Consider the following 20,000-nt stretch of genomic DNA (forward strand, 5'->3'; position numbering starts at 1 on the left):
TTAAAAAAAATAAAAAAAAGTTTTATTTTTACAAAACTGGCAGCTTAGTCATGAGAATTGTAATGCAAAAATTATGCACTGTAAAAAAAACAACCAGCAAAAATGTTATAGTAACAAAAAAATAAAAAATGGCCGTTAAGTTGACAGAATTTTAACGGAAATATACGAGTGGTTTTAGAGATGGGTACTGAATCCGGTACTTTGCCGATTCCTGTAAAATCCAACGTTGCTGTGTTACGGTACCCGGGTTGCACGTGACTTCACTTGGCAATCACTCCAGCAGCACTGAGAGCCGACTGAGCCAAACCACCTCTTGGTAATGTTGCCATTTACCATGCCACGACTCCAACAAACCTAAGTAAAGTAAGGCTCCACTCTTCCAAAAATACGATATCTTGACGCTTACATACATTTGGCCACATGCTACCGGTTAGCATTAGCGATTTTACATGGCGATTTCAACACGTCAGATTAAAAATAAATTAAAAACTACAACTAAGATCAAACAGTTGGTGCTTGCCATATTAACACTTTGTAAAGCGCAACAAATGACTAGTTTCAGCAAAGACTGAACATCATAAACTCTACACTACTGCCATCTAACGTCTTGGACTTGCAACTGCATGTCCTGCTTGCAAATGACTAGTGCTGCAACTAACGATTCATTTGATAATCGATTAATCTGTCGATTATTACTTCGATTAATCAAAAAATAATCGGATAAAAGAGACAAACTTCATTTCTATCCTATCCAGTATTTTATTGAAAAAAAAAACAGCATACTGGCACCATACTTATTTTGATTATTGTTTCTCAGCTGTTTGTAAATGTTGCAGTTTATAAATAAAGGTTTATTAAAAAAAAATAATAATAAATAAATAAATAAATAAATAAATAAAATAAAAAAAACTCTGTGCATGCGCATAGCATAGATCCAACGAATCGATGACTAAATTAATCGGCAACTATTTTAATAATCGATTTTAATAGATTTAATGGATTAGTTGTTGCAGCCCTACAAATGACACTCAGAAAAGTGATAACAAAACAACTGGACAGCAGTTATTATACCCAGCTCAGTTTTAAATATTTTTGGGGGGATTTTATCATCAAAAACTGTTAATATTTATTAACACACAACAAAGTACCGGAAATTGGTACCGTTGAGTACCTGTATCGATTCCCAGATGTCCGGAAGCGGTACTGTATCGGCTCAAATGTGAACGCTAACCATCCCTGATTGGTATTGATTGCCAATTTACAGTAATTTGTTGTAAAAATCACAATACATTTTTTTGGTAAAATTCTAGCAAGCGAGCTGCTAGTTTTTTATTATTTATTTTATCGTCAAATCTACAGGATTTTTTTTTTTTTTTTTCTTACATTGTAGGTCAGGTTTTAAATCAAATACATAGACATATATAGGATTGATGTCAGTATCAAAATGTACAGCGCACTTTATAATGAGGGAAGCGGTACCGTATCGGCTCAAATGTGAACGCTAACCATCCCTAATTGGTATTGATTACCAATTTACCGTAATTTGTTGTAAAAATCACAATACATTTTTTTGGTACAATTCGGCTCAAATGTGAACGCTAACCATCCCTGATTGGTATTGATTGCCAATTTACAGTAATTGTTTGTAAAAATCACAATACATTTTTTTGTAAAATTCTAGCAAGTGAACTGCTAATTTATTTTTTATTTTTCTGTAAAATCTCTGGAATTTTTTTTTTTTTTTTTTTTACATTGTATGTCAGGTTTTAAATAAAATACATAGACATATATTGGATTGATGTCAGCATCAAAATGTACAGTGCACTTTATAATGAGTTATTGTATTTAATGCTAAAAAAAAAAAAAACTCCCAGTTCCTACGCTAAAATTTTAACGTAATTCCCTGTTTTTCTTTCATTTTCTGTACAAGGTGGGGAAAAAAAAAGGTGGATAAACCGCCAGGGGAAGAAAAATACCATTTATTTTTTTCTTACCTGTCCTGGTTTTCCATTCTCACACAGAAAGGCTTCGTATTCCGTGGCGAACTCCGGGGCGTTGTCGTTCACATCCATGACCCTGATGGCCACCACCGCCCTGGAGACCTGGCTGTGGTTTCCTGGGAAACGCGGTGAGTGGCACACAAAAGAGGGGAGGGAAAGAAAAAAACAACAAGGCGGCGGGTGAAATCCCAGGTAAAATTACGTGACCTAGTTTTAATTTCCTTTTGTTTTCCGCCTTGATTTCTTCCTTCATTTCCTGAGCTGATGGGAGGACGGATGATAAGCCGCATCAATCTACCTCTGGCTGATGCAAAACACAAAGAAACAATTCACCCCTCCACCCGAGTACACCGTCATGTTTAAAACATGAGGGTTTATTAAAAAAAAAAACAGCATATTAATGAGTATAACTGAGGTCTGAAAAAGACAATTAAAGGCACTTTCAACAAATGAGATTTTAATTGGAATTATTCACCGCTGCTGACTGACAGTCGCCTTTGAGGGTCCCTGAAAATGCTTTATTTGTTATTATTATTCCTTAGTTATGTAAATTGGAAGCCGATATGTTTGCATGCGCACCTGACAGCCGTCAGAAACGTGATCTGTAAACATTTGGTGTGTTTTATTTAGCGGGCGACTTCCTGGTTCATGGAAGGACGACCAAAAGAGTTTGCATGTTTTTTAGTTTAAGTCGGAAAAACTTACTGGTCAGGGGACAAAATGTCAGAAAATACACTCTTAATTTGATGCCTGCGCTATTATTTTTAGGACGTATGCTGTTATTAAACTACGAAGTCAGACGGGCTTGAAATTTCTCACACAGCTCTACAAAACAGGCGCTGTAGGAAAAAGAAACATTTGTGTGCCCCCTACCACTCCATAAATAATAATCGATAAATAGTAGGGGTTTTAAAAAAAAAACGATTTTCAGATTTATCGCGATTTGAAACGATTCTTAATCGATTAAAGACAAAAATAAATTGTCTTTTTTTATTTATTTTTATGATGGGTGCTGTTATTAAACTACGAAGTCAGACGGGCTTGAAATTTCTCACACAGCTCTACAAAACAGGCGCTGTAGGAAGAAGAAACATTTTTGTGCCCCCTACCACTCCATAAATAATAATCTATAAATAGTAAGGGTTTTAAAAAAAAAAAGATTTTCAGATTTATCGCGATTTGAAACGATTCTTAATCGATTAAAGACAAAAATAAATTGTCTTTTTTTATTTATTTTTATGATGGGTGCTGTTATTAAACTACGAAGTCAGACGGGCTTGAAATTTCTCACACAGCTCTACAAAACAGGCGCTGTAGGAAGGAGAAACATTTCCGTGCCCCCTACCACTCCATAAATAATAATCGATAAATAGTATGGGTTTAAAAAAAAAAAAAAAAAATCAGATTTATCGAGATTTCAAACGATTCTTAATCGATTAAAGACAAAAATAAATTGTCTTTTTTTATTTATTTTTATGATGGGTGCTGTTATTAAACTACGAAGTCAGACGGGCTTGAAATTTCTCACACAGCTCTACAAAACAGGCGCTGTAGGAAGAAGAAACATTTTTGTGCCCCCTACCACTCCATAAATAATAATCTATAAATAGTAGGGGTTTTAAAAAAAAAACGATTTTCAGATTTATCGCGATTTGAAACGATTGTTAATCGATTAAAGACAAAAATAAATTGTCTTTTTTTATTTATTTTTATGATGGGTGCTGTTATTAAACTACGAAGTCAGACGGGCTTGAAATTTCTCACACAGCTCTACAAAACAGGCGCTGTAGGAAGGAGAAACATTTCCGTGCCCCCTACCACTCCATAAATAATAATCGATAAATAGTATGGGTTTAAAAAAAAAAAAAAAAAAAATCAGATTTATCGCGATTTGAAACGATTCTTAATCGATTAAAGACAAAAATAAATGGTCTTTTTTATTTATTTTTATGATGGGTGCTGTTATTAAACTACAAAGTCAGACGGGCTTGAAATTTCTCACACAGCTCTACAAAACAGGCGCTGTAGGAAGGAGAAACATTTTTGTGCCCCCTACCACTCCATAAATAATAATCGATAAATAGTATGGGTTTTAAAAAAAAAAAAAAAATCAGATTTATTGCGATTCGAAACGATTCTTAATCAATTAAAGACAAAAATAAATGGTCTTTTTTTATTTATTTTTATGATGGGTGCTGTTATTAAACTACGAAGTCAGACGGGCTTGAAATTTCTCACACAGCTCTACAAAACAGGCGCTGTAGGAAGGAGAAACATTTTTGTGCCCCCTACCACTCCATAAATAATAATCTATAAATAGTATGGGTTTAAAAAAAAAAACGATTTTCAGATTTATCGCGATTTGAAACGATTCTTAATCGATTAAAGACAAAAATAAATTGTCTTTTTTTATTTATTTTTATGATGGGTGCTGTTATTAAACTACGAAGTCAGACGGGCTTGAAATTTCTCACACAGCTCTACAAAACAGGCGCTGTAGGAAGGAGAAACATTTACGTGCCCCCTACCACTCCATAAATAATAATCTATAAATAGTAGGGGTTTTAAAAAAAAAAAGATTTTCAGATTTATCGCGATTTGAAACGATTCTTAATCGATTAAAGACAAAAATAAATGGTCTTTTTTTATTTATTTTCATGATGGGTGCTGTTATTAAACTACGAAGTCAGACGGGCTTGAAATTTCTCACACAGCTCTACAAAACAGGCGCTGTTGGAAGGAGAAACATTTCCGTGCCCCCTACCACTCCATAAATAATAATCGATAAATAGTATGGGTTTAAAAAAAAAAATAAAAAATCAGATTTATCGAGATTTGAAACGATTCTTAATCGATTAAAGATAAAAATAAATTGTCTTTTTTTATTTATTTTTATGATGGGTGCTGTTATTAAACTACAAAGTCAGACGGGCTTGAAATTTCTCACACAGCTCTACAAAACAGGCGCTGTAGGAAGGAGAAACATTTCCGTGGCCCCTACCACTCCATAAATAATAATCGATAAATAGTAGGGGTTTTAAAAAAAAAAATCGATTTTCAGATTTATCGCGATTTGAAACGATTCTTAATCGATAAAAGACAAAAATAAATTGTCTTTTTTAATTTATTTTTTTATTTGTCCTGTCCAGCCACTCCGGCAAATCATATTTTGGATGTAGAGGGTAGATGCCCTTATCTTAACAGAGCGTTTTCTGTTCGGGCTCCAGTACTATGGAATGCCCTCCCGGTAAAAGTTAGAGATGCTGCCTCAGTAGAAGCATTTAAGTCCCATCTTAAAACTCATTTGTATACTCTAGCCTTTAAATAAACCCCCTTTTTAGACCAGTTGATCTGCCGTTTTCTTTTCCCCTCTGCCCCCTCGCTGGGTTATTCCGGTTCCGGTGACCATGGATGATTTGCTGGCTGTCCAGAGCTGAGACCCGGGGTGGACCGCTCGCCTGTGCATCGGTTGGGAACGTCTCTGCGCTACTGACCTGTCTCCGCTCGGGATGGTCTCCTGCTGGCCCCACTATGGACTGGACTCTCACTGTTATGTTGGATCCACTAGGGACTGTACTTAGAGGGGAGGGGGGTTATCCACATATGCGATCCTCCCCAAGGTTTCTCATTGTCATTCACATCGACGTCCCTTGTGTGGGCTCTGTGCCGAGGATATCGTTGTGGCTTGTGCAGCCCTTTGAGACTTTTGTGATTTAGGGCTATACAAATAAACATTGATTAATTGATTGATTGATTGATTGATTGATTGATTGATCTGCTGTACTTTAGAAAAGAGAAGTGTTGGATACTTCTCGTGTTGCCAAAATTGTATTTGACTTTATTAAATGTTTGGGTAGGATTTTATTCAACCGAAACCAGTTTTCTTTTAAGAAACATAGAAATTGCTTGGAGCTGTTTATCTATTTTACGGGAGAATGTAGTTAATCATAGAACTGGCACCCAAAGTTATTTTAAAAAAGTATAGATTTTGAATCGAGAATCAATTCTGAATGGAATCGGGGCTCTCAAAAATCGAATTGAATCGTGTGGTGGCCAAAGATTCACAGCCCTAATAAATAGTATAATTTCACTATTAAATTGTTATAAGTACACCTCTGCATGACATTGTCTTCCTATTAACCCCCCCCAAAAATTGAAAAAAAGAAACGAATGTTGGTCAATTTACAATGAACAGTATCTTTATTAACGTTATGTTCTAGAAAAGATTTGAAAATGCATCAATTTGCCTCAAAAAAAAAAAATCAACTATTTTTTTTTTCTATTTGATGAAATGTGTCAGTTATCAAGAAGCGATCATATTATTCAAGTTATGACTTTTTGTTTTGCGAAGAAATACAGCGTCCGCATTACCGAAGACGCCGCACCGATCCGCCTGTCGATCTCACGATCCACTCTTCCCTCACTCGTGAACAAGACTCAGAGGTACTTGAACTCCTCCACTTGGGGCAGGGTCTCCTCCCCAACCCGGAGATGGCACTCCATCCTTTTCCGGGCGAGAACCATGGACTCGGACTTGGAGGTGCTGATTATCGTCCCAGTGGCTTCACACTCAGCTGCGAACTGATCCAGTGAGAGTTGAAGATCCTGGCCAGATGAAGCCATCAGGACCACATCATCTGCAAAAAGCAGAGACCTAATCCTGCAGCCACCAAACCGGATCGCCTCAACACCTTGACTGCGCCTGGAAATTATGCCCATAAACGTTATGAACAGAATCTGTGACAAAGGGCAGCCTTGGCGGAGTCCAACCCTCATTGGAAACGGGTCCGACTTAATGCCGGCAATGCGGACCAAGCTCTGACACTGATCGTACAGGGGGCGGACCGCCACAATCAGACAGTCCGATACCCCATACTCTCTGAGCACTTCCCACAGTTGAATGTCTTCTCTAAAAAGCAAATGTAGACTGGTTGGGCAAACTCCCATGCACCCTCAAGGACCCTGCCGAGAGTATAGAGCTGGTCCACAGTTCCACGACCAGGACGAAAACCATACTGTTCCTCCTGAATCCGAGGTTCGACTATCCGGCGTAGCCTCCTCTCCAGGGAGCGGACCGCCACAATCAGACAGTTCGATACCCCATACTCTCTGAGCACTCCCCACAGGACTTCCCGAGGTACACGGTTGAATAACTTCTCCAATTCCACAAAACACATGTAGACTGGTTGGGCAAACTCCCATGTACCCTCAAGGACCCTGCCGAGAGTATAGAGCCGGGCCACCGTTCCACGACCAGGACGAAAACCACACTGTTCCTCCTGAATCCGAGGTTCGACTATCCGGTGTAGCCTCCTCTCCAGGGAGCGGACCGCCACAATCAGACAGTCCGATACCCCATATTCTCTGAGCACTTCCCACAGGACTTCCGAGGGACACGGTCGAATAACTTCTCTAATTCCACTAAAGACATGTAGACTGGTTGGGCAAACTCCCATGCACCCTCAAGGACCCTGCCGAGAGTATAGAGCCGGGCCACCGTTCCACGACCAGGACGAAAACCACAATGTTAATCCTGAATCCGAGGTTCGACTATCTGGCGTAGCCTCCTCTCCAGGGAGCGGACCGCCACAATCAGACAGTTCGATACCCCATACTCTCTGAGCACTCCCCACAGGACTTCCTGAGGGACACGGTCGAATAACTTCTCCAATTCCACAAAACACATGTAGACTGGTTGGACAAACTCCCATGCACCCTCAAGGACCCTGCCGAGAGTATAGAGCCAGTCCACCGTTCCACGACCAGGACGAAAACCACACTGTTCCTCCTGAATCCGAGGTTCGACTATCCGGTGTAGCCTCCTCTCCAGGGAGCAGACCGCCACAATCAGACAGTCCGATTCCCCGTACTCTCTGAGCACTCCCCACAGGACTTCCAGAGGGACACGGTCGAATGCCTTCTCCAAGTCCAACGTCGACTGCATTACATCGAACTTTAAGTGTATTCGACAAAATTATTCCGGGCTCAACTCTGTGCGACGTCGCAACAATTTCTTTATCTACGGTCCCAAAGTCAAAATGTGGTTAAAAGAGCAACAACTTGTGCACACGTCCCTGCATCAGTGCAAAGCAGTTAGCATTCAGGCCCGCCGAGGCATTTACGCGCACCAATTTGCTGGGCTTTGATTGAATTAAAACATCTCAGTAGTCAATTTGCGTGGGAACATTAACACGTGGAAAATAAACACTTTAAAAAAATAAATAAAAAAGAGACACGCCTTGGAGATTAAAGAACATCTGCGGAACCCCCCCACCCCCGTCCCAAAAACACCCCTACCCTCGTCCCCCGAAAAAAAAACGCACCGACTAGGTGGAAAATGTTTCCGGCAGAGCGACAAAGAGCTTGAGCCGCGTGAGGCTTTATTTGCATACAGATTGTTTGAGGGGGTCTGTAAGTTGCGATAAAGCTTAATGTAGCCCTTAAAGCGACTGGAAGAGGAATTTACACCGCTTGTAACTTGTTCCCCCCTCACGCCCCCACCCCACCGCCTGTCGCCACCCCTCCGTGCTTAATCAAAGCAGGCGCACTTTAATTGTGAGGCGAAATGAAAGCTGGGTTGTTTTTTTTAGGGGGAGAACTTCTTCAAGCCTGCCTGCCGGCTGAGTGACTGCACGTGCAGATAGCGCCACCTTCCCAGTTCAGGGTGGTTTGGTTTTAGGGCACTTTCTACCGTTCTTGCTCTGACGCAGTGCTGAAATTTCCCTGCCTTAGTGGACTATTTCCAGGCTTACTTCCAGTCCTTCTGACTATTTCTGATGCGCAAGCTGGTGACCCGGATTATTTTGAGTTGTTGTATTTATTTACTGGAGGAAATTTGTCAAACAAGCATTACCAATAATTAATTACCAATTGCCTACATATAAAACGGTGCGCTTAATATAAGGATTGAAATGGCGTATTATTGTGTGTGCTATAGTGCCATCTTTTGGACGAGTTTGCTCACTGCAGGTGTCGCGGGTTGAAAATGTACTTCCCGTTTTAATGCCTTGAACCGGAAGTAAAACTGTCCATAGCGTTTGTCAGAATAATTGTATCTAAGTTATCACAAAACTTTGTGTTACATTGAGTTCAGCTCGACAAAAACTGTCTTTGATCCTACCAAGAAAAAGGCGTGTAAAACTCCACTGTGTAGGATGGGGAGCGACATGAGGGTGTCGGTTTCTTTGATGTATTGTAAACCACAGGAAGATTTTGTCTTCACCCGAGATCTACAAAGCGGAGAGGAGGCAGGGCCTGACCTCCCTCCAGGCACCTTTTCTTTAAACTGTTTTGCAACCTTTTTGTAACCAAAGGCGATGGCTGTTTACGACCCTCCTCCCTTAGAAACAGCTGTTGCCATGTGATCAGGGAAAGTCCAAATAAAAGAGGAGGCGTACAATATTTTGTCAGAGCGTGGGACGACACTGTCCAAGGGTACAGCATCTACGCGTTTCTCCTCAATTGAGCTGAATTGAATTCTGTCTCTGTTTAATTCCTTGCTTCTTGTCTTGTTTAATAGATGTCATCAGTGTTTGAACATGACCCCATGCTAAAATTTAAGTGCTAACTTTTTTTTTCTAAATTTACTCGTTTTGCTCTAATTCCCCAGCCATACACCTTAAGAGTCATATAACTTAGTATGTTTCACAAACTAACTATTAACATGCTCACGCTAGCTTGCTAGCATGCTAACTTTTTAATCTAGTTTTGCAACCCTTTACCCCATTGTCATATAACTCGGTATGTGACACTTGTTAACTTTTAACATGCAAAAGATAGCATGTTAGCTAGCTAACTTAAGCATGCTAACTTTTTCATCTAATTTTACACGTTTTTCTCTATTTCCGAAGCCATACACCTTACAGCCGTGTTAATTGACATGTGACACATGCTAACTGATAGCATGCTACCGTTAGCTTGCTAGCATCAAAAATTAGCATGCTAACTTTTTGAGCTCGTTGTACAACCGTTTACCCCACAGTCATACAACTTAGTATGTAACACTTGTAAACTGTTAGCATGCTAAAATTAAAGTGCTAACATTTTTTTTTCAACATTTACTCTTTTTTTCTGTAATTCCCCAGCCATACCCCTTAGAATCATATAACTTGGTATGTGACACAAGCTAACTATTATAATTTTCACGTTAGCTTTGCTAGCATGCTAACATTATCGTGCTCACTTTTTAAGCTAGTTCTGTAACCCTTTACCCCAGAGTCATATAACTTGGTTTGTGACACTTGTTAACTTTTAGCATGCAAAAGATAGCATGCTAGCTAGCTAACTCAAGCATGCTAACTTTTTCCATCTAAATTTACACGTTTTTTGTCTATTTCCGAAGCCATACACATTACAGCCGTGTTAATTGACATGTGAGACACGCCATCGTTAGCACATTTGCGTTAGCATTTTAATGTGCACATGCTAACGTTTTAGGCTAGCTCTGTAGCTCATTTTGTAAAGTTACACCTAAAACTCACAGATTCGGACACACTTGTGACACATGCTAACTGATAGCATGCTACCGTTAGCTTGCTAGCATCAAACATTAGCATAATACATTTTTGAGCTAGTTTTGCAACCGTTTACCCCACAGTCATATAACTTGGTACGTGACACTTGCAAACTGTTAGCATGCTAAAATTAAAGTGCTAACTATTTTTTTCTAAATGTACTCATTTTTTCTCTCTAATTCCCCAGCTATACACCTTAGAGTCATATAACTTGGTATGTGACACTTGCTAACTTTTAGCATGCAAAAGATAGCATGCTAGCTAGCTAACTCAAGCATGTTAACTTTTTCATCTAATTTTACACGTTTTTTCTCTATTTCCGAAGCCATACACCTTATAAATAAATGATAAATGGGTTATACTTGTATAGCGCTTTTCTACCTTCAAGGTACTCAAAGCGCTTTGACACTATTTCCACATTCATCCATTCACACACACATTCACACACTGATGGCGGGAGCTGCCATGCAAGGCGCTAACCAGCAGCCATCAGGAGCAAGGGTGAAGTGTCATATAACTTGGTATGTGACACTTGTTAACTTTTAGCATGCAAAAGATGGCATGCTAGCTAGCTAACTCAAGCATTTTAACTTTTTCATCTAATTTTACACGTTTTTTCTGTATTTCCGAAGCCATACACCTTAGAGTCATATAACTTGGTATGTGACACTTGCTAACTTTTAGCATGCTATCTGGCTAACTCAAGCATGCTAACTTTTTCCATCTAAATTTACACGTTTTTTCTCTATTTCCGAAGCCATACACATTACAGCCGTGTTAATTGACATGTGAGACACGCCATCGTTAGCACATTTGCGTTAGCATTTTAATATGCACATGCTAACGTTTTAGGCTAGCTCTGTAGCTCATTTTGTAAAGTTACACCTAAAACTCACAGATTCGGACACTCTGCACCATCTTCACAGTATGGCGGCTTCCGGCGGTCTGGGGCACAGATAGCAGGCCAGCGGTCTGGGGCACAGATAGCAGGCCAGCGGTCTGGGGCACAGATAGCAGGCCAGCGGTCCGGGGCACAGAGAGCAGGCCCATCCAAATATCCGTGGGATTTTTCTAGTTATTTATTACTATCTTTCCCTGACACGGATCAGTCCAAAAAAAAAAAAAAAAAACGCGCCCAGGTCGTTGACTTACGGACTTCCGTGGCGGTGACGGTGATGTTGTGCCACATGTCCGTCTCCCGGTCCAGTGCCTTGGCCAGCGTGATCTCGCCGTCGTCGCCGTCGATGTTGAACTGCCTCTCCAGGTCCGTGTGGCGGTCTATCAGGTACCTGCCGGGACAAGGGCAGTTTCAAAATGGCGGCAATTTGAAGCAGCATGAAGTTGTCATCCTCCGAGAGGGAGAAAGCATCTCGGGATGAATGCGCGCTCAAGCGGTGGAAAATCAATAATTATCGCCTGAGGACTAATTACAGACTTCTCATGAGCAGCAGGGGGCATTAAAGATTAATAAGGTCCATGAGAGTACCCCCCACCCGCCCTGTTTAAAAGACCATTAGTGCATGTTGTGTCAGGAAAAGAGATGTGCTGTTGTTAACCCCGTTTGGGATCTGTCAACACTCAAAGGCCCCCAAAGGACGTGTTTAACAAGTGAGGACAGCTTAGCGACACACACACACACACACACACACACACACACACACACACACACACACACACACACACACACACACACACACACACGTAATGTGGTGGGCGGGGCCAAATGATGCAAGGGAAGGACAGCTAAATCTGCTAAGGAGCAGTTAACCTTCTAACCCGTAACACATCGAAACACTACAATAAGATCATGCACATGTTTTGCAATGGTCTTATAGCCTAATATTTTAATAAACATAAACATTTTAAATCTATTTCAATTAAAACATATACTAATTTGTATTGTTTCATAATAATTTTATTTTAAACATATGTATTATTTTATGACATACCAGCAATATATATTTTATTCTATTATATTTCAATGCATTTATCAGGAGTGGAGCCTGTCCTATTATTTAGAATATTTAATTTCAATTCATGAAAATTATAGACATTTTTTAGTATTATCTAAATATATAATATTTATAGTAAGGACGTACCAGTATCATATATGTTTCTTCTATAATATGTAAAAAAATATATTTAATTAAACCTACGGTGGAACGCCGATTTACAAACTTTATTGGTTCTTGAACAGGGTTTGTAAATCTAAAATTTTGTATAGTGGAGTTTTTTTTTTTCTCCATTAGAAACAATGAAAATATTAATATTTGGTTCCAGCCTGGACAAAAGTCCATATTTTAGTTAAGGTTTGTACACGTTGAACACAATATAAAGTGCTATACTAATTTATAGTTAAAATATATTTATCTTATGTTTTTATACCTTTATATTTATGACGTACCAGCAAAATATATTTTATAATATATTCATTTATATATATTATATATACATATATACACACATACTGTATATACATACATATTCTGTATATACATATATATATTGTATATACATACATATACTGTATATGCATATATATATATATATATATATATATATATATATATATATATATATATATATATATATATATATATACATATATATATATATATATATATATATATATATATATATATATATATATATATATACATACATACATACATACATACATTTTTATATATATATATATATATATATATATATATATATATATATATATATATATATATATATATATATATATATATATATATATATATATATATATATATATATATATATATATATATATATATATATATATATATATATACATACATACATACATACATACATACATACATACATATATATATATATATATATATATATATATATATATATATATATACATACATACATACATACATACATACATACATACATACATACATACATACATACATATATATATATATATATATATATATATATATATATATATATATATATATATATATATATATATATATATATATACACTGAATGAGAGGTCGTCTTCTGTGATATAAGCCCGCTTTGGCATGTTTTTCCAGAAAAGTCCGTTCTCATCACAATTAAAAACGTGCTGTAATACGAAGCAGGCTTCCTCAATCAATCAATGTGATATAGAATTTTTTACAAATATATATGCATACAAATGTGTATATATGTATACATATGTGTATATAAGTATACATAAAAACAGATAAGTATACATATATACACACATATATATATATATATATATATATATATATATATATATATATATATATATAAGTATACATATATACACATACATATACATATACACACTCACACATATATATTTTTATATATATATATATATATATATATATATATATATATATATATACATACATATATACACATATGTATACATATACATATATACACATATTTATATATATACATATATACACATATATATATACATATACATATACATATATACATATATACACGTATACATATAAATATATATATATATATATATATATATATATATATATATATATATATATATATATATATATATATATATATATATATATACATACTACATATATATACATACATTAATACATACATATATATATATATATATATATATATATATATATATATATATATATATATATATATATATATATATATATATATATATATATATATATATATATATATATATATATATATATATACATACAGTATATTTAAGGATTCAAAAAACTTTCATGACATAATTACACTTTTTATTGAAAATACATTTTTAATGAAATTTAGTGCCCCAAAGACCACCACCAGAGCGATACTATGTACATAAAAATGTAAATAGAAAAGTATATACTATAAATTGAGTTGGTTATACATGACACAGGTATTAGGGATCATTCATGAATAGAACATATTAAGATCCTGTAGTGCAAACAGGACCACATGTTTGTTCCTGAATGTAAAACACATCATTTCCACATTGTGGGATGGATCAAGTCCAATCTATTAGTTCTGCTGCTTAACATGATCCCTTTCATTCTATTGAAACAAATATGCTTCCTTCTCCCCAATAAGATGCAACTATGCAACACAAAGCCCTAAAGCATCAAAGTAGGTCCACTTTCAGTCAGCTCTGAAAGTGAACCCCACGCATACGTGGACATTTTTGTCACTTTGAACGCTGGAAAACCAGCGCCCTGCCAGTTCTCGGGCACGAGCCCACACAATCGTCTAAAAAAAGACGACAGGTCGGCACATTTCGCCCGCCCGTACGATCCGTGACCTCACACCCGAACACTTAATTACACCGCTTGTGTTTCCATGGCTGCGGATGGACAATCTGTCTCATTTTCCCTCACACACCTTTGCTAATAACCCTTCATGCTTCATCCGTACTGCCACACTTCCATCAAGTCCAAAGTCCTGCTTACAGGACCGGATCTATTAAAGTCCTGTGTGCAAGGAAACACATGCAAACTTAGCCGGTCTGTCGTCATGAATGTGCAGAATATATATGCTGATCATCACAACGTCCACAACACTGGGAGGAGAAAATGCAAATAGTACTATTCAGTACATACTGTGTGATACATCAAGACTGAAACTGTTCTGCGGGCAAAATGTGGGATAAAGTGAGGTTTGAGAATTGAAATTTCCTGGAAAATTTGGTTATTTTTGGAAAAGTGAGATATTTAAAAATACTGATACTAGCACCATTATCAGGAATTCTGGGTAATCGGGGATTTGCATATTGATTGCCCCTTCATTTCCTGGAAATTACGGAAAAAGATGGAATTTTGGGAAATGGTAAACATGTTTTTGCCTTCAATATCCGGGGTGAGTGTTGTGTGTGTGGATGGTTGAAAAGGTCGAATTGGGGGAAAAAATGGTGCAAAAATTTGAGAAGTTTGAGAGTTGTAGAACTTTAAAAAATGTCCATTCATTTAAATTGGAATTTCCTGGACAATTTGGTAATTTGGGGAAAAGTGATACTAGCACAATTATCCTGAATGATATGATATGGGGTTGGAATGTTTTGGATCGGTTGAAAAATGTGGGATAACGTGAGGTTTGGATCTTGATTGCCCCTTCATTTTCAATGGGAAGACAGTCCTGGAAATTCCGTAAAAAAAGGGAATTTGGGGAAATGGTAAATATGTTTTTGCCTTTAATATCCGGGGTGAGTGGTGTGTGTGTTGATGGTTGAAAAGGTCGAATTGGGGGAAAAAATGGTGCAAAAATTTGAGAAATTTGAGAAATGTAGAACTTTAAAAAATATCCATTCATTTAAATTTGAATTTCCTGGAAAATTTGGTAATGTTGGGAAAAGTGAGATCTTTAAAAATACTGATACTAGCACAATTATCCTAAATGATATGATATGGGTTTGGAATGTTTCGAATCAGTGGAGAAATGTGGGATAAAGTGAGGTTTGCATCTTGATTGCCCCTTCATTTTCAATTAGAAGACAGTCCTGGAAATTCCGGAAAAATCGGGAATTTGGGGAAATGGTAAACACGTTTTTGCCTTCAATATCTGGGGTGAGTGGTGTGTGTGTGTGTGGATGGTTGAAAGAGTTCGAATGGGGGGAAAATTGGTGCAAAAATTTGAGAAGTTTGAGAGTTGTAGAACTTTAAAAATGTCCATTTATTTGAATTGGAATTTCCTGGAAAATTTCGTAAATTTGAGAAAAGTGAGATCTTTAAAAATACTGATACTAGCACAATTATCCTAAATGATATGATATGGGGTTGGAATGTTTCGTATCGGTTGAAAAATGTCGATCGGAGTAACACTTTGAATTCCTGGAATTTTGGGAAAACCTGGAAATTTGTAGAAAAAAAACTAACATTTTGTAGTCCCAAGCAGAGAGAATGTTTTGATGGTGGAGTGGTTGAAGAATGTCAAATGTACAAACTCTACAACAAAGGTGAAAATAGGGTTTTGGGAAACTGGAAATTCTGGGAAATCCTGGATTTTTTTTTTTTAAACTTGGAAATGGAAAGTGTTGAAGGTGGAATGGTTCGAAATTGGGTGAGAAATGTTAGGAACTGTGCAAGTTTGAAAAATTGCCCGTTCATTTTCAATGGGAAAAAAATGTCCCGCAAAACCGGGAATTCTGGGTATTCGGGGATTTGCATATTGATTGCCCCTTCATTTTCAATGGGGAGACAGTCCTGGAAATTCCGGAAAAAACGGGAATTTGGGGAAATGGTAAACATGTTTTTGCCTTCAATATCTGGGGTGAGTGGTGTGTGTGTAGATGGTTGAAAAAGTGGAAATGGGGGAAAAAATGGTATAAAAATTTGAGAAGTTTGAGAGTTGTAGAACTTTAAAATGTCCATTTATTTGAATTGGAATTTCCTGGAAAATTTGGTAATGTTGGGAAAAGTGAGATCTTTAAAAATGCTGATACTAGCACAATTATCCTAAATGATATGATATGGGGTTGGAATGTTTCGAATCAGTGGAGAAATGTGGGATAAAGTGAGGTTTGCATCTTGATTGCCCCTTCATTTTCAATGGGAAGACAGTCCTGGAAATTCCGTAAAAAAAAGGAAATTTGGGGAAATGGTAAACATGTTTTTGCCTTCAATATCCCGGGTGAGTGGTGTGTGTGTGGATGGTTGAAAGGGTCAAATTGGGGGGAAAATGATGCAAAAATGTGATCAATTTGAGAGTTGTAGAACTTTAAAAAATGTACATTTATTTGAATTGGAATTTCCTGGAAAATTTGGTAATGTTGGGAAAAGTGAGATCTTTAAAAATACTGATATTAGCACAATTATCCTAAATGATATGATATGGGGTTGGAATGTTTCGAATCAGTTGAGAAATGTGGGATAAAGTGAGGTTTGCATCTTGATTGCCCCTTCATTTTCAATGAGAAGACAGTCCTGGAAATTCCGTAAAAAACGGGTTTTTGGGGAAATGGTTTTTGCCTTCAATATCCGGGGTGAGTGATGTGTGTGTGGATGGTTGAAAAGGTCGAATTGGGGGAAAATGGTGCAAAAATGTGAGAAGTTTGAGAGTTGCAGAACTTTAAAAAATGTCCATTCATTCATTTGGAATTTCCTGGAAAATTTGGTCATTTTGAGAAAAGTGAGATCTTTAAAAATACTGATACTAGCACAAGTATCCTAAATGATATGATATGGGGTTGGAATGTTTCGAATCGGTTAAAAAATGTCGATGGAGTAACACTTTAAATTCCTAGAATTTCAGGAAAACCTGGAAATTTGTACAAAAAAAACTAACATTTTGTAGTCCCAAACAGGGAGAATGTTTTGATGGCGGAGTGGTTGAAAAATGTGAAATGTACAAACTCTACAACAAAGGTGAAAATAGGGCTTTGGGAAACTGGAAATTCCGGGAAATCCTGGATTTTTTTTTTTTTAAACTTGGAAATGGAAAGTGTTGAAGGTGGAATGCTTCGAAATTGGGTGAGAAATGTTAGGAAATGTGCAAGTTTGAAAAATTGCTCGTTCATTTTCAATGGGAAATCAGGGATTTGCATATTGATTGCCCCTTCATTTTCAATGGGGAGACAGTCCTGGAAATTCCGTAAAAAACGGGAATTTGGGGAAACGGTAAACATGTTTTTGCGTGGATGGTTGAAAGGGTAAAATTGGGGGAAAAATGTTGCAAAAATGTGAGAAGTTTGAGAGTTGTAGAACTTTAAAAAATGTCCATTAATTTGAATTGTAATTTCCTGGAAAATGTGGTAATTTTGACAAAAGTGAGATCATTTAAAAATACTGATACTAGCACAATTATCCTAAATGATATGATATGGGGTTGGAATGTTTCGTATCGGTTGAAAAATGTCGATCGGAGTAACACTTTGAATTCCTGGAATTTTGGGAAAACCTGGAAATTTGTAGAAAAAAAACTAACATTTTGTAGTCCCAAGCAGGGAGAATGTTTTGATGGCGGAGTGGTTGAAAAATGTGGACTCTGCAAACTCTACAACAAAGGTGAAAATAGAGCTTTTGAAAACTGGAAATTCTGGGGATTTGTTTTTTTTAAAACTTGGAAATGGAAAGTGTTGAGGGTTGAATGGTTAGAAATTGGGTGAGAAATTTTAGGAATTGGGCAAGTTTGAAAAATCGCCCATTCATTTTTAATGGGGGAAAAAATGTCCCGCAAAGCTGGGAATTCTGGGTGATCGGGGATATTTTTAGAATTATTATTTTTTTGTGCGCTCACGATTCATATTTTGAAACACGAGCGGTTCCGATTGGATGAAAACTGTGAGCTTTGTAAGCCGGTAAACTAGGGATGTCCAATAATATCGGCCTGCCGATATTATCGGCCGATATATGCGTTAAAATGTAATATCGGAAATTATCGGTATCATTTTTTTTATTATCGGTATCGTTTTTTTTTTTTTTTTTTTTTTTTTTTTTTAAATTAAATCAACATAAAAAACACAAGATACACTTACAATTAGTGCCCCAACCCAAAAAACCTCCCTCCCCCATTTACACTCATTCACACAAAAGGGTTGTTTCTTTCTGTTATTAATATTCTGGTTCCTACATTATATATCAATATATATCAATACAGTCTGCAAGGGATACAGTCCGTAAGCACACATGATTGTGCGTGCTGCTGCTCCACTAATAGTACTAACCTTTAACAGTTAATTTTACTAATTTTCATTCCTTACTAGTTTCTATGTAACTGTTTTTATATTGTTGTACTTTCTTTTTTATTCAAGAAAATGTTTTTAATTTATTTATCTTATTTTACAATTTTTTTTTAAAAAGTACCTTATCTTCACCATACCTGGTTGTCCAAATTAGGCATAATAATGTGTTAATTCCACGACTGCATATATCGGTTGATATCGGTATCGGTTGATATCGGTATCGGTAATTAAAGAGTTGGACAATATCGGAATATCGGATATCGGCAAAAAGCCATTATCGGACATCCCTACGGTAAACTCTGGCGGAATAAGAAGTGGAATAAAAATGAATACATTTTGAAGTAGAATAATGTAAAGTATTACTAAGAAGTTGAACAAATGACTACAGACTGCATTAAAAAATAAACAAGCTACAGTTACAAAAACTCCACTGTGAAAAACATGTGTGTCTGCCAAAAAGGAGAGGACTTAAGGGGGTGCCTTGAGGAACGCCCCAGTTCTGTAAACCACACAGTGATCTATGTTGCTTGAAATGTCAATGTAAGGACCTACCAATACATATACGGTGGTCCGAGTTGAGGAGCACTCTCATCTTTTTAGGAATCTGCTAAAAAAAATGTTAGTCTCCGAAGTTTTGAACCAAACCTGGGAGCCGGTATGGTGACCGTGTTTGGGGCCCGGGGCCGCCAGTTGAATAACTTATAGCGTCTGAAAGCAGACGCACATTCCAATTGTTGGAAAGATATAAATAGCAGTGGCGTTTTCATTTTTTTTGAGGTGGAGATG

General features: G+C 36.8%; 1 protein-coding gene across 2 annotated transcripts in view; it reads right to left on the reverse strand.

The window, feature by feature from the left end:
• Nucleotides 1-20,000, reverse strand: part of cdh8 (cadherin 8) — a 465,099-nt gene that overhangs the window by 15,179 nt on the left and 429,920 nt on the right. For both annotated transcript variants that reach the window (XM_062020585.1, XM_062020584.1), the window contains exons 8-9: nt 11,666-11,802; nt 1,995-2,116 (exon numbers count right to left, since the gene is read on the reverse strand). In XM_062020585.1, coding sequence (XP_061876569.1) covers nt 1,995-2,116; nt 11,666-11,802 — 259 coding nt within the window. The remainder of the gene's footprint in view (nt 1-1,994; nt 2,117-11,665; nt 11,803-20,000) is intronic.

The sequence above is a fragment of the Entelurus aequoreus genome, linkage group LG02 (genome assembly GCF_033978785.1).
Source record: "Entelurus aequoreus isolate RoL-2023_Sb linkage group LG02, RoL_Eaeq_v1.1, whole genome shotgun sequence".
Taxonomy (NCBI): Eukaryota; Metazoa; Chordata; class Actinopteri; order Syngnathiformes; family Syngnathidae; genus Entelurus; species Entelurus aequoreus.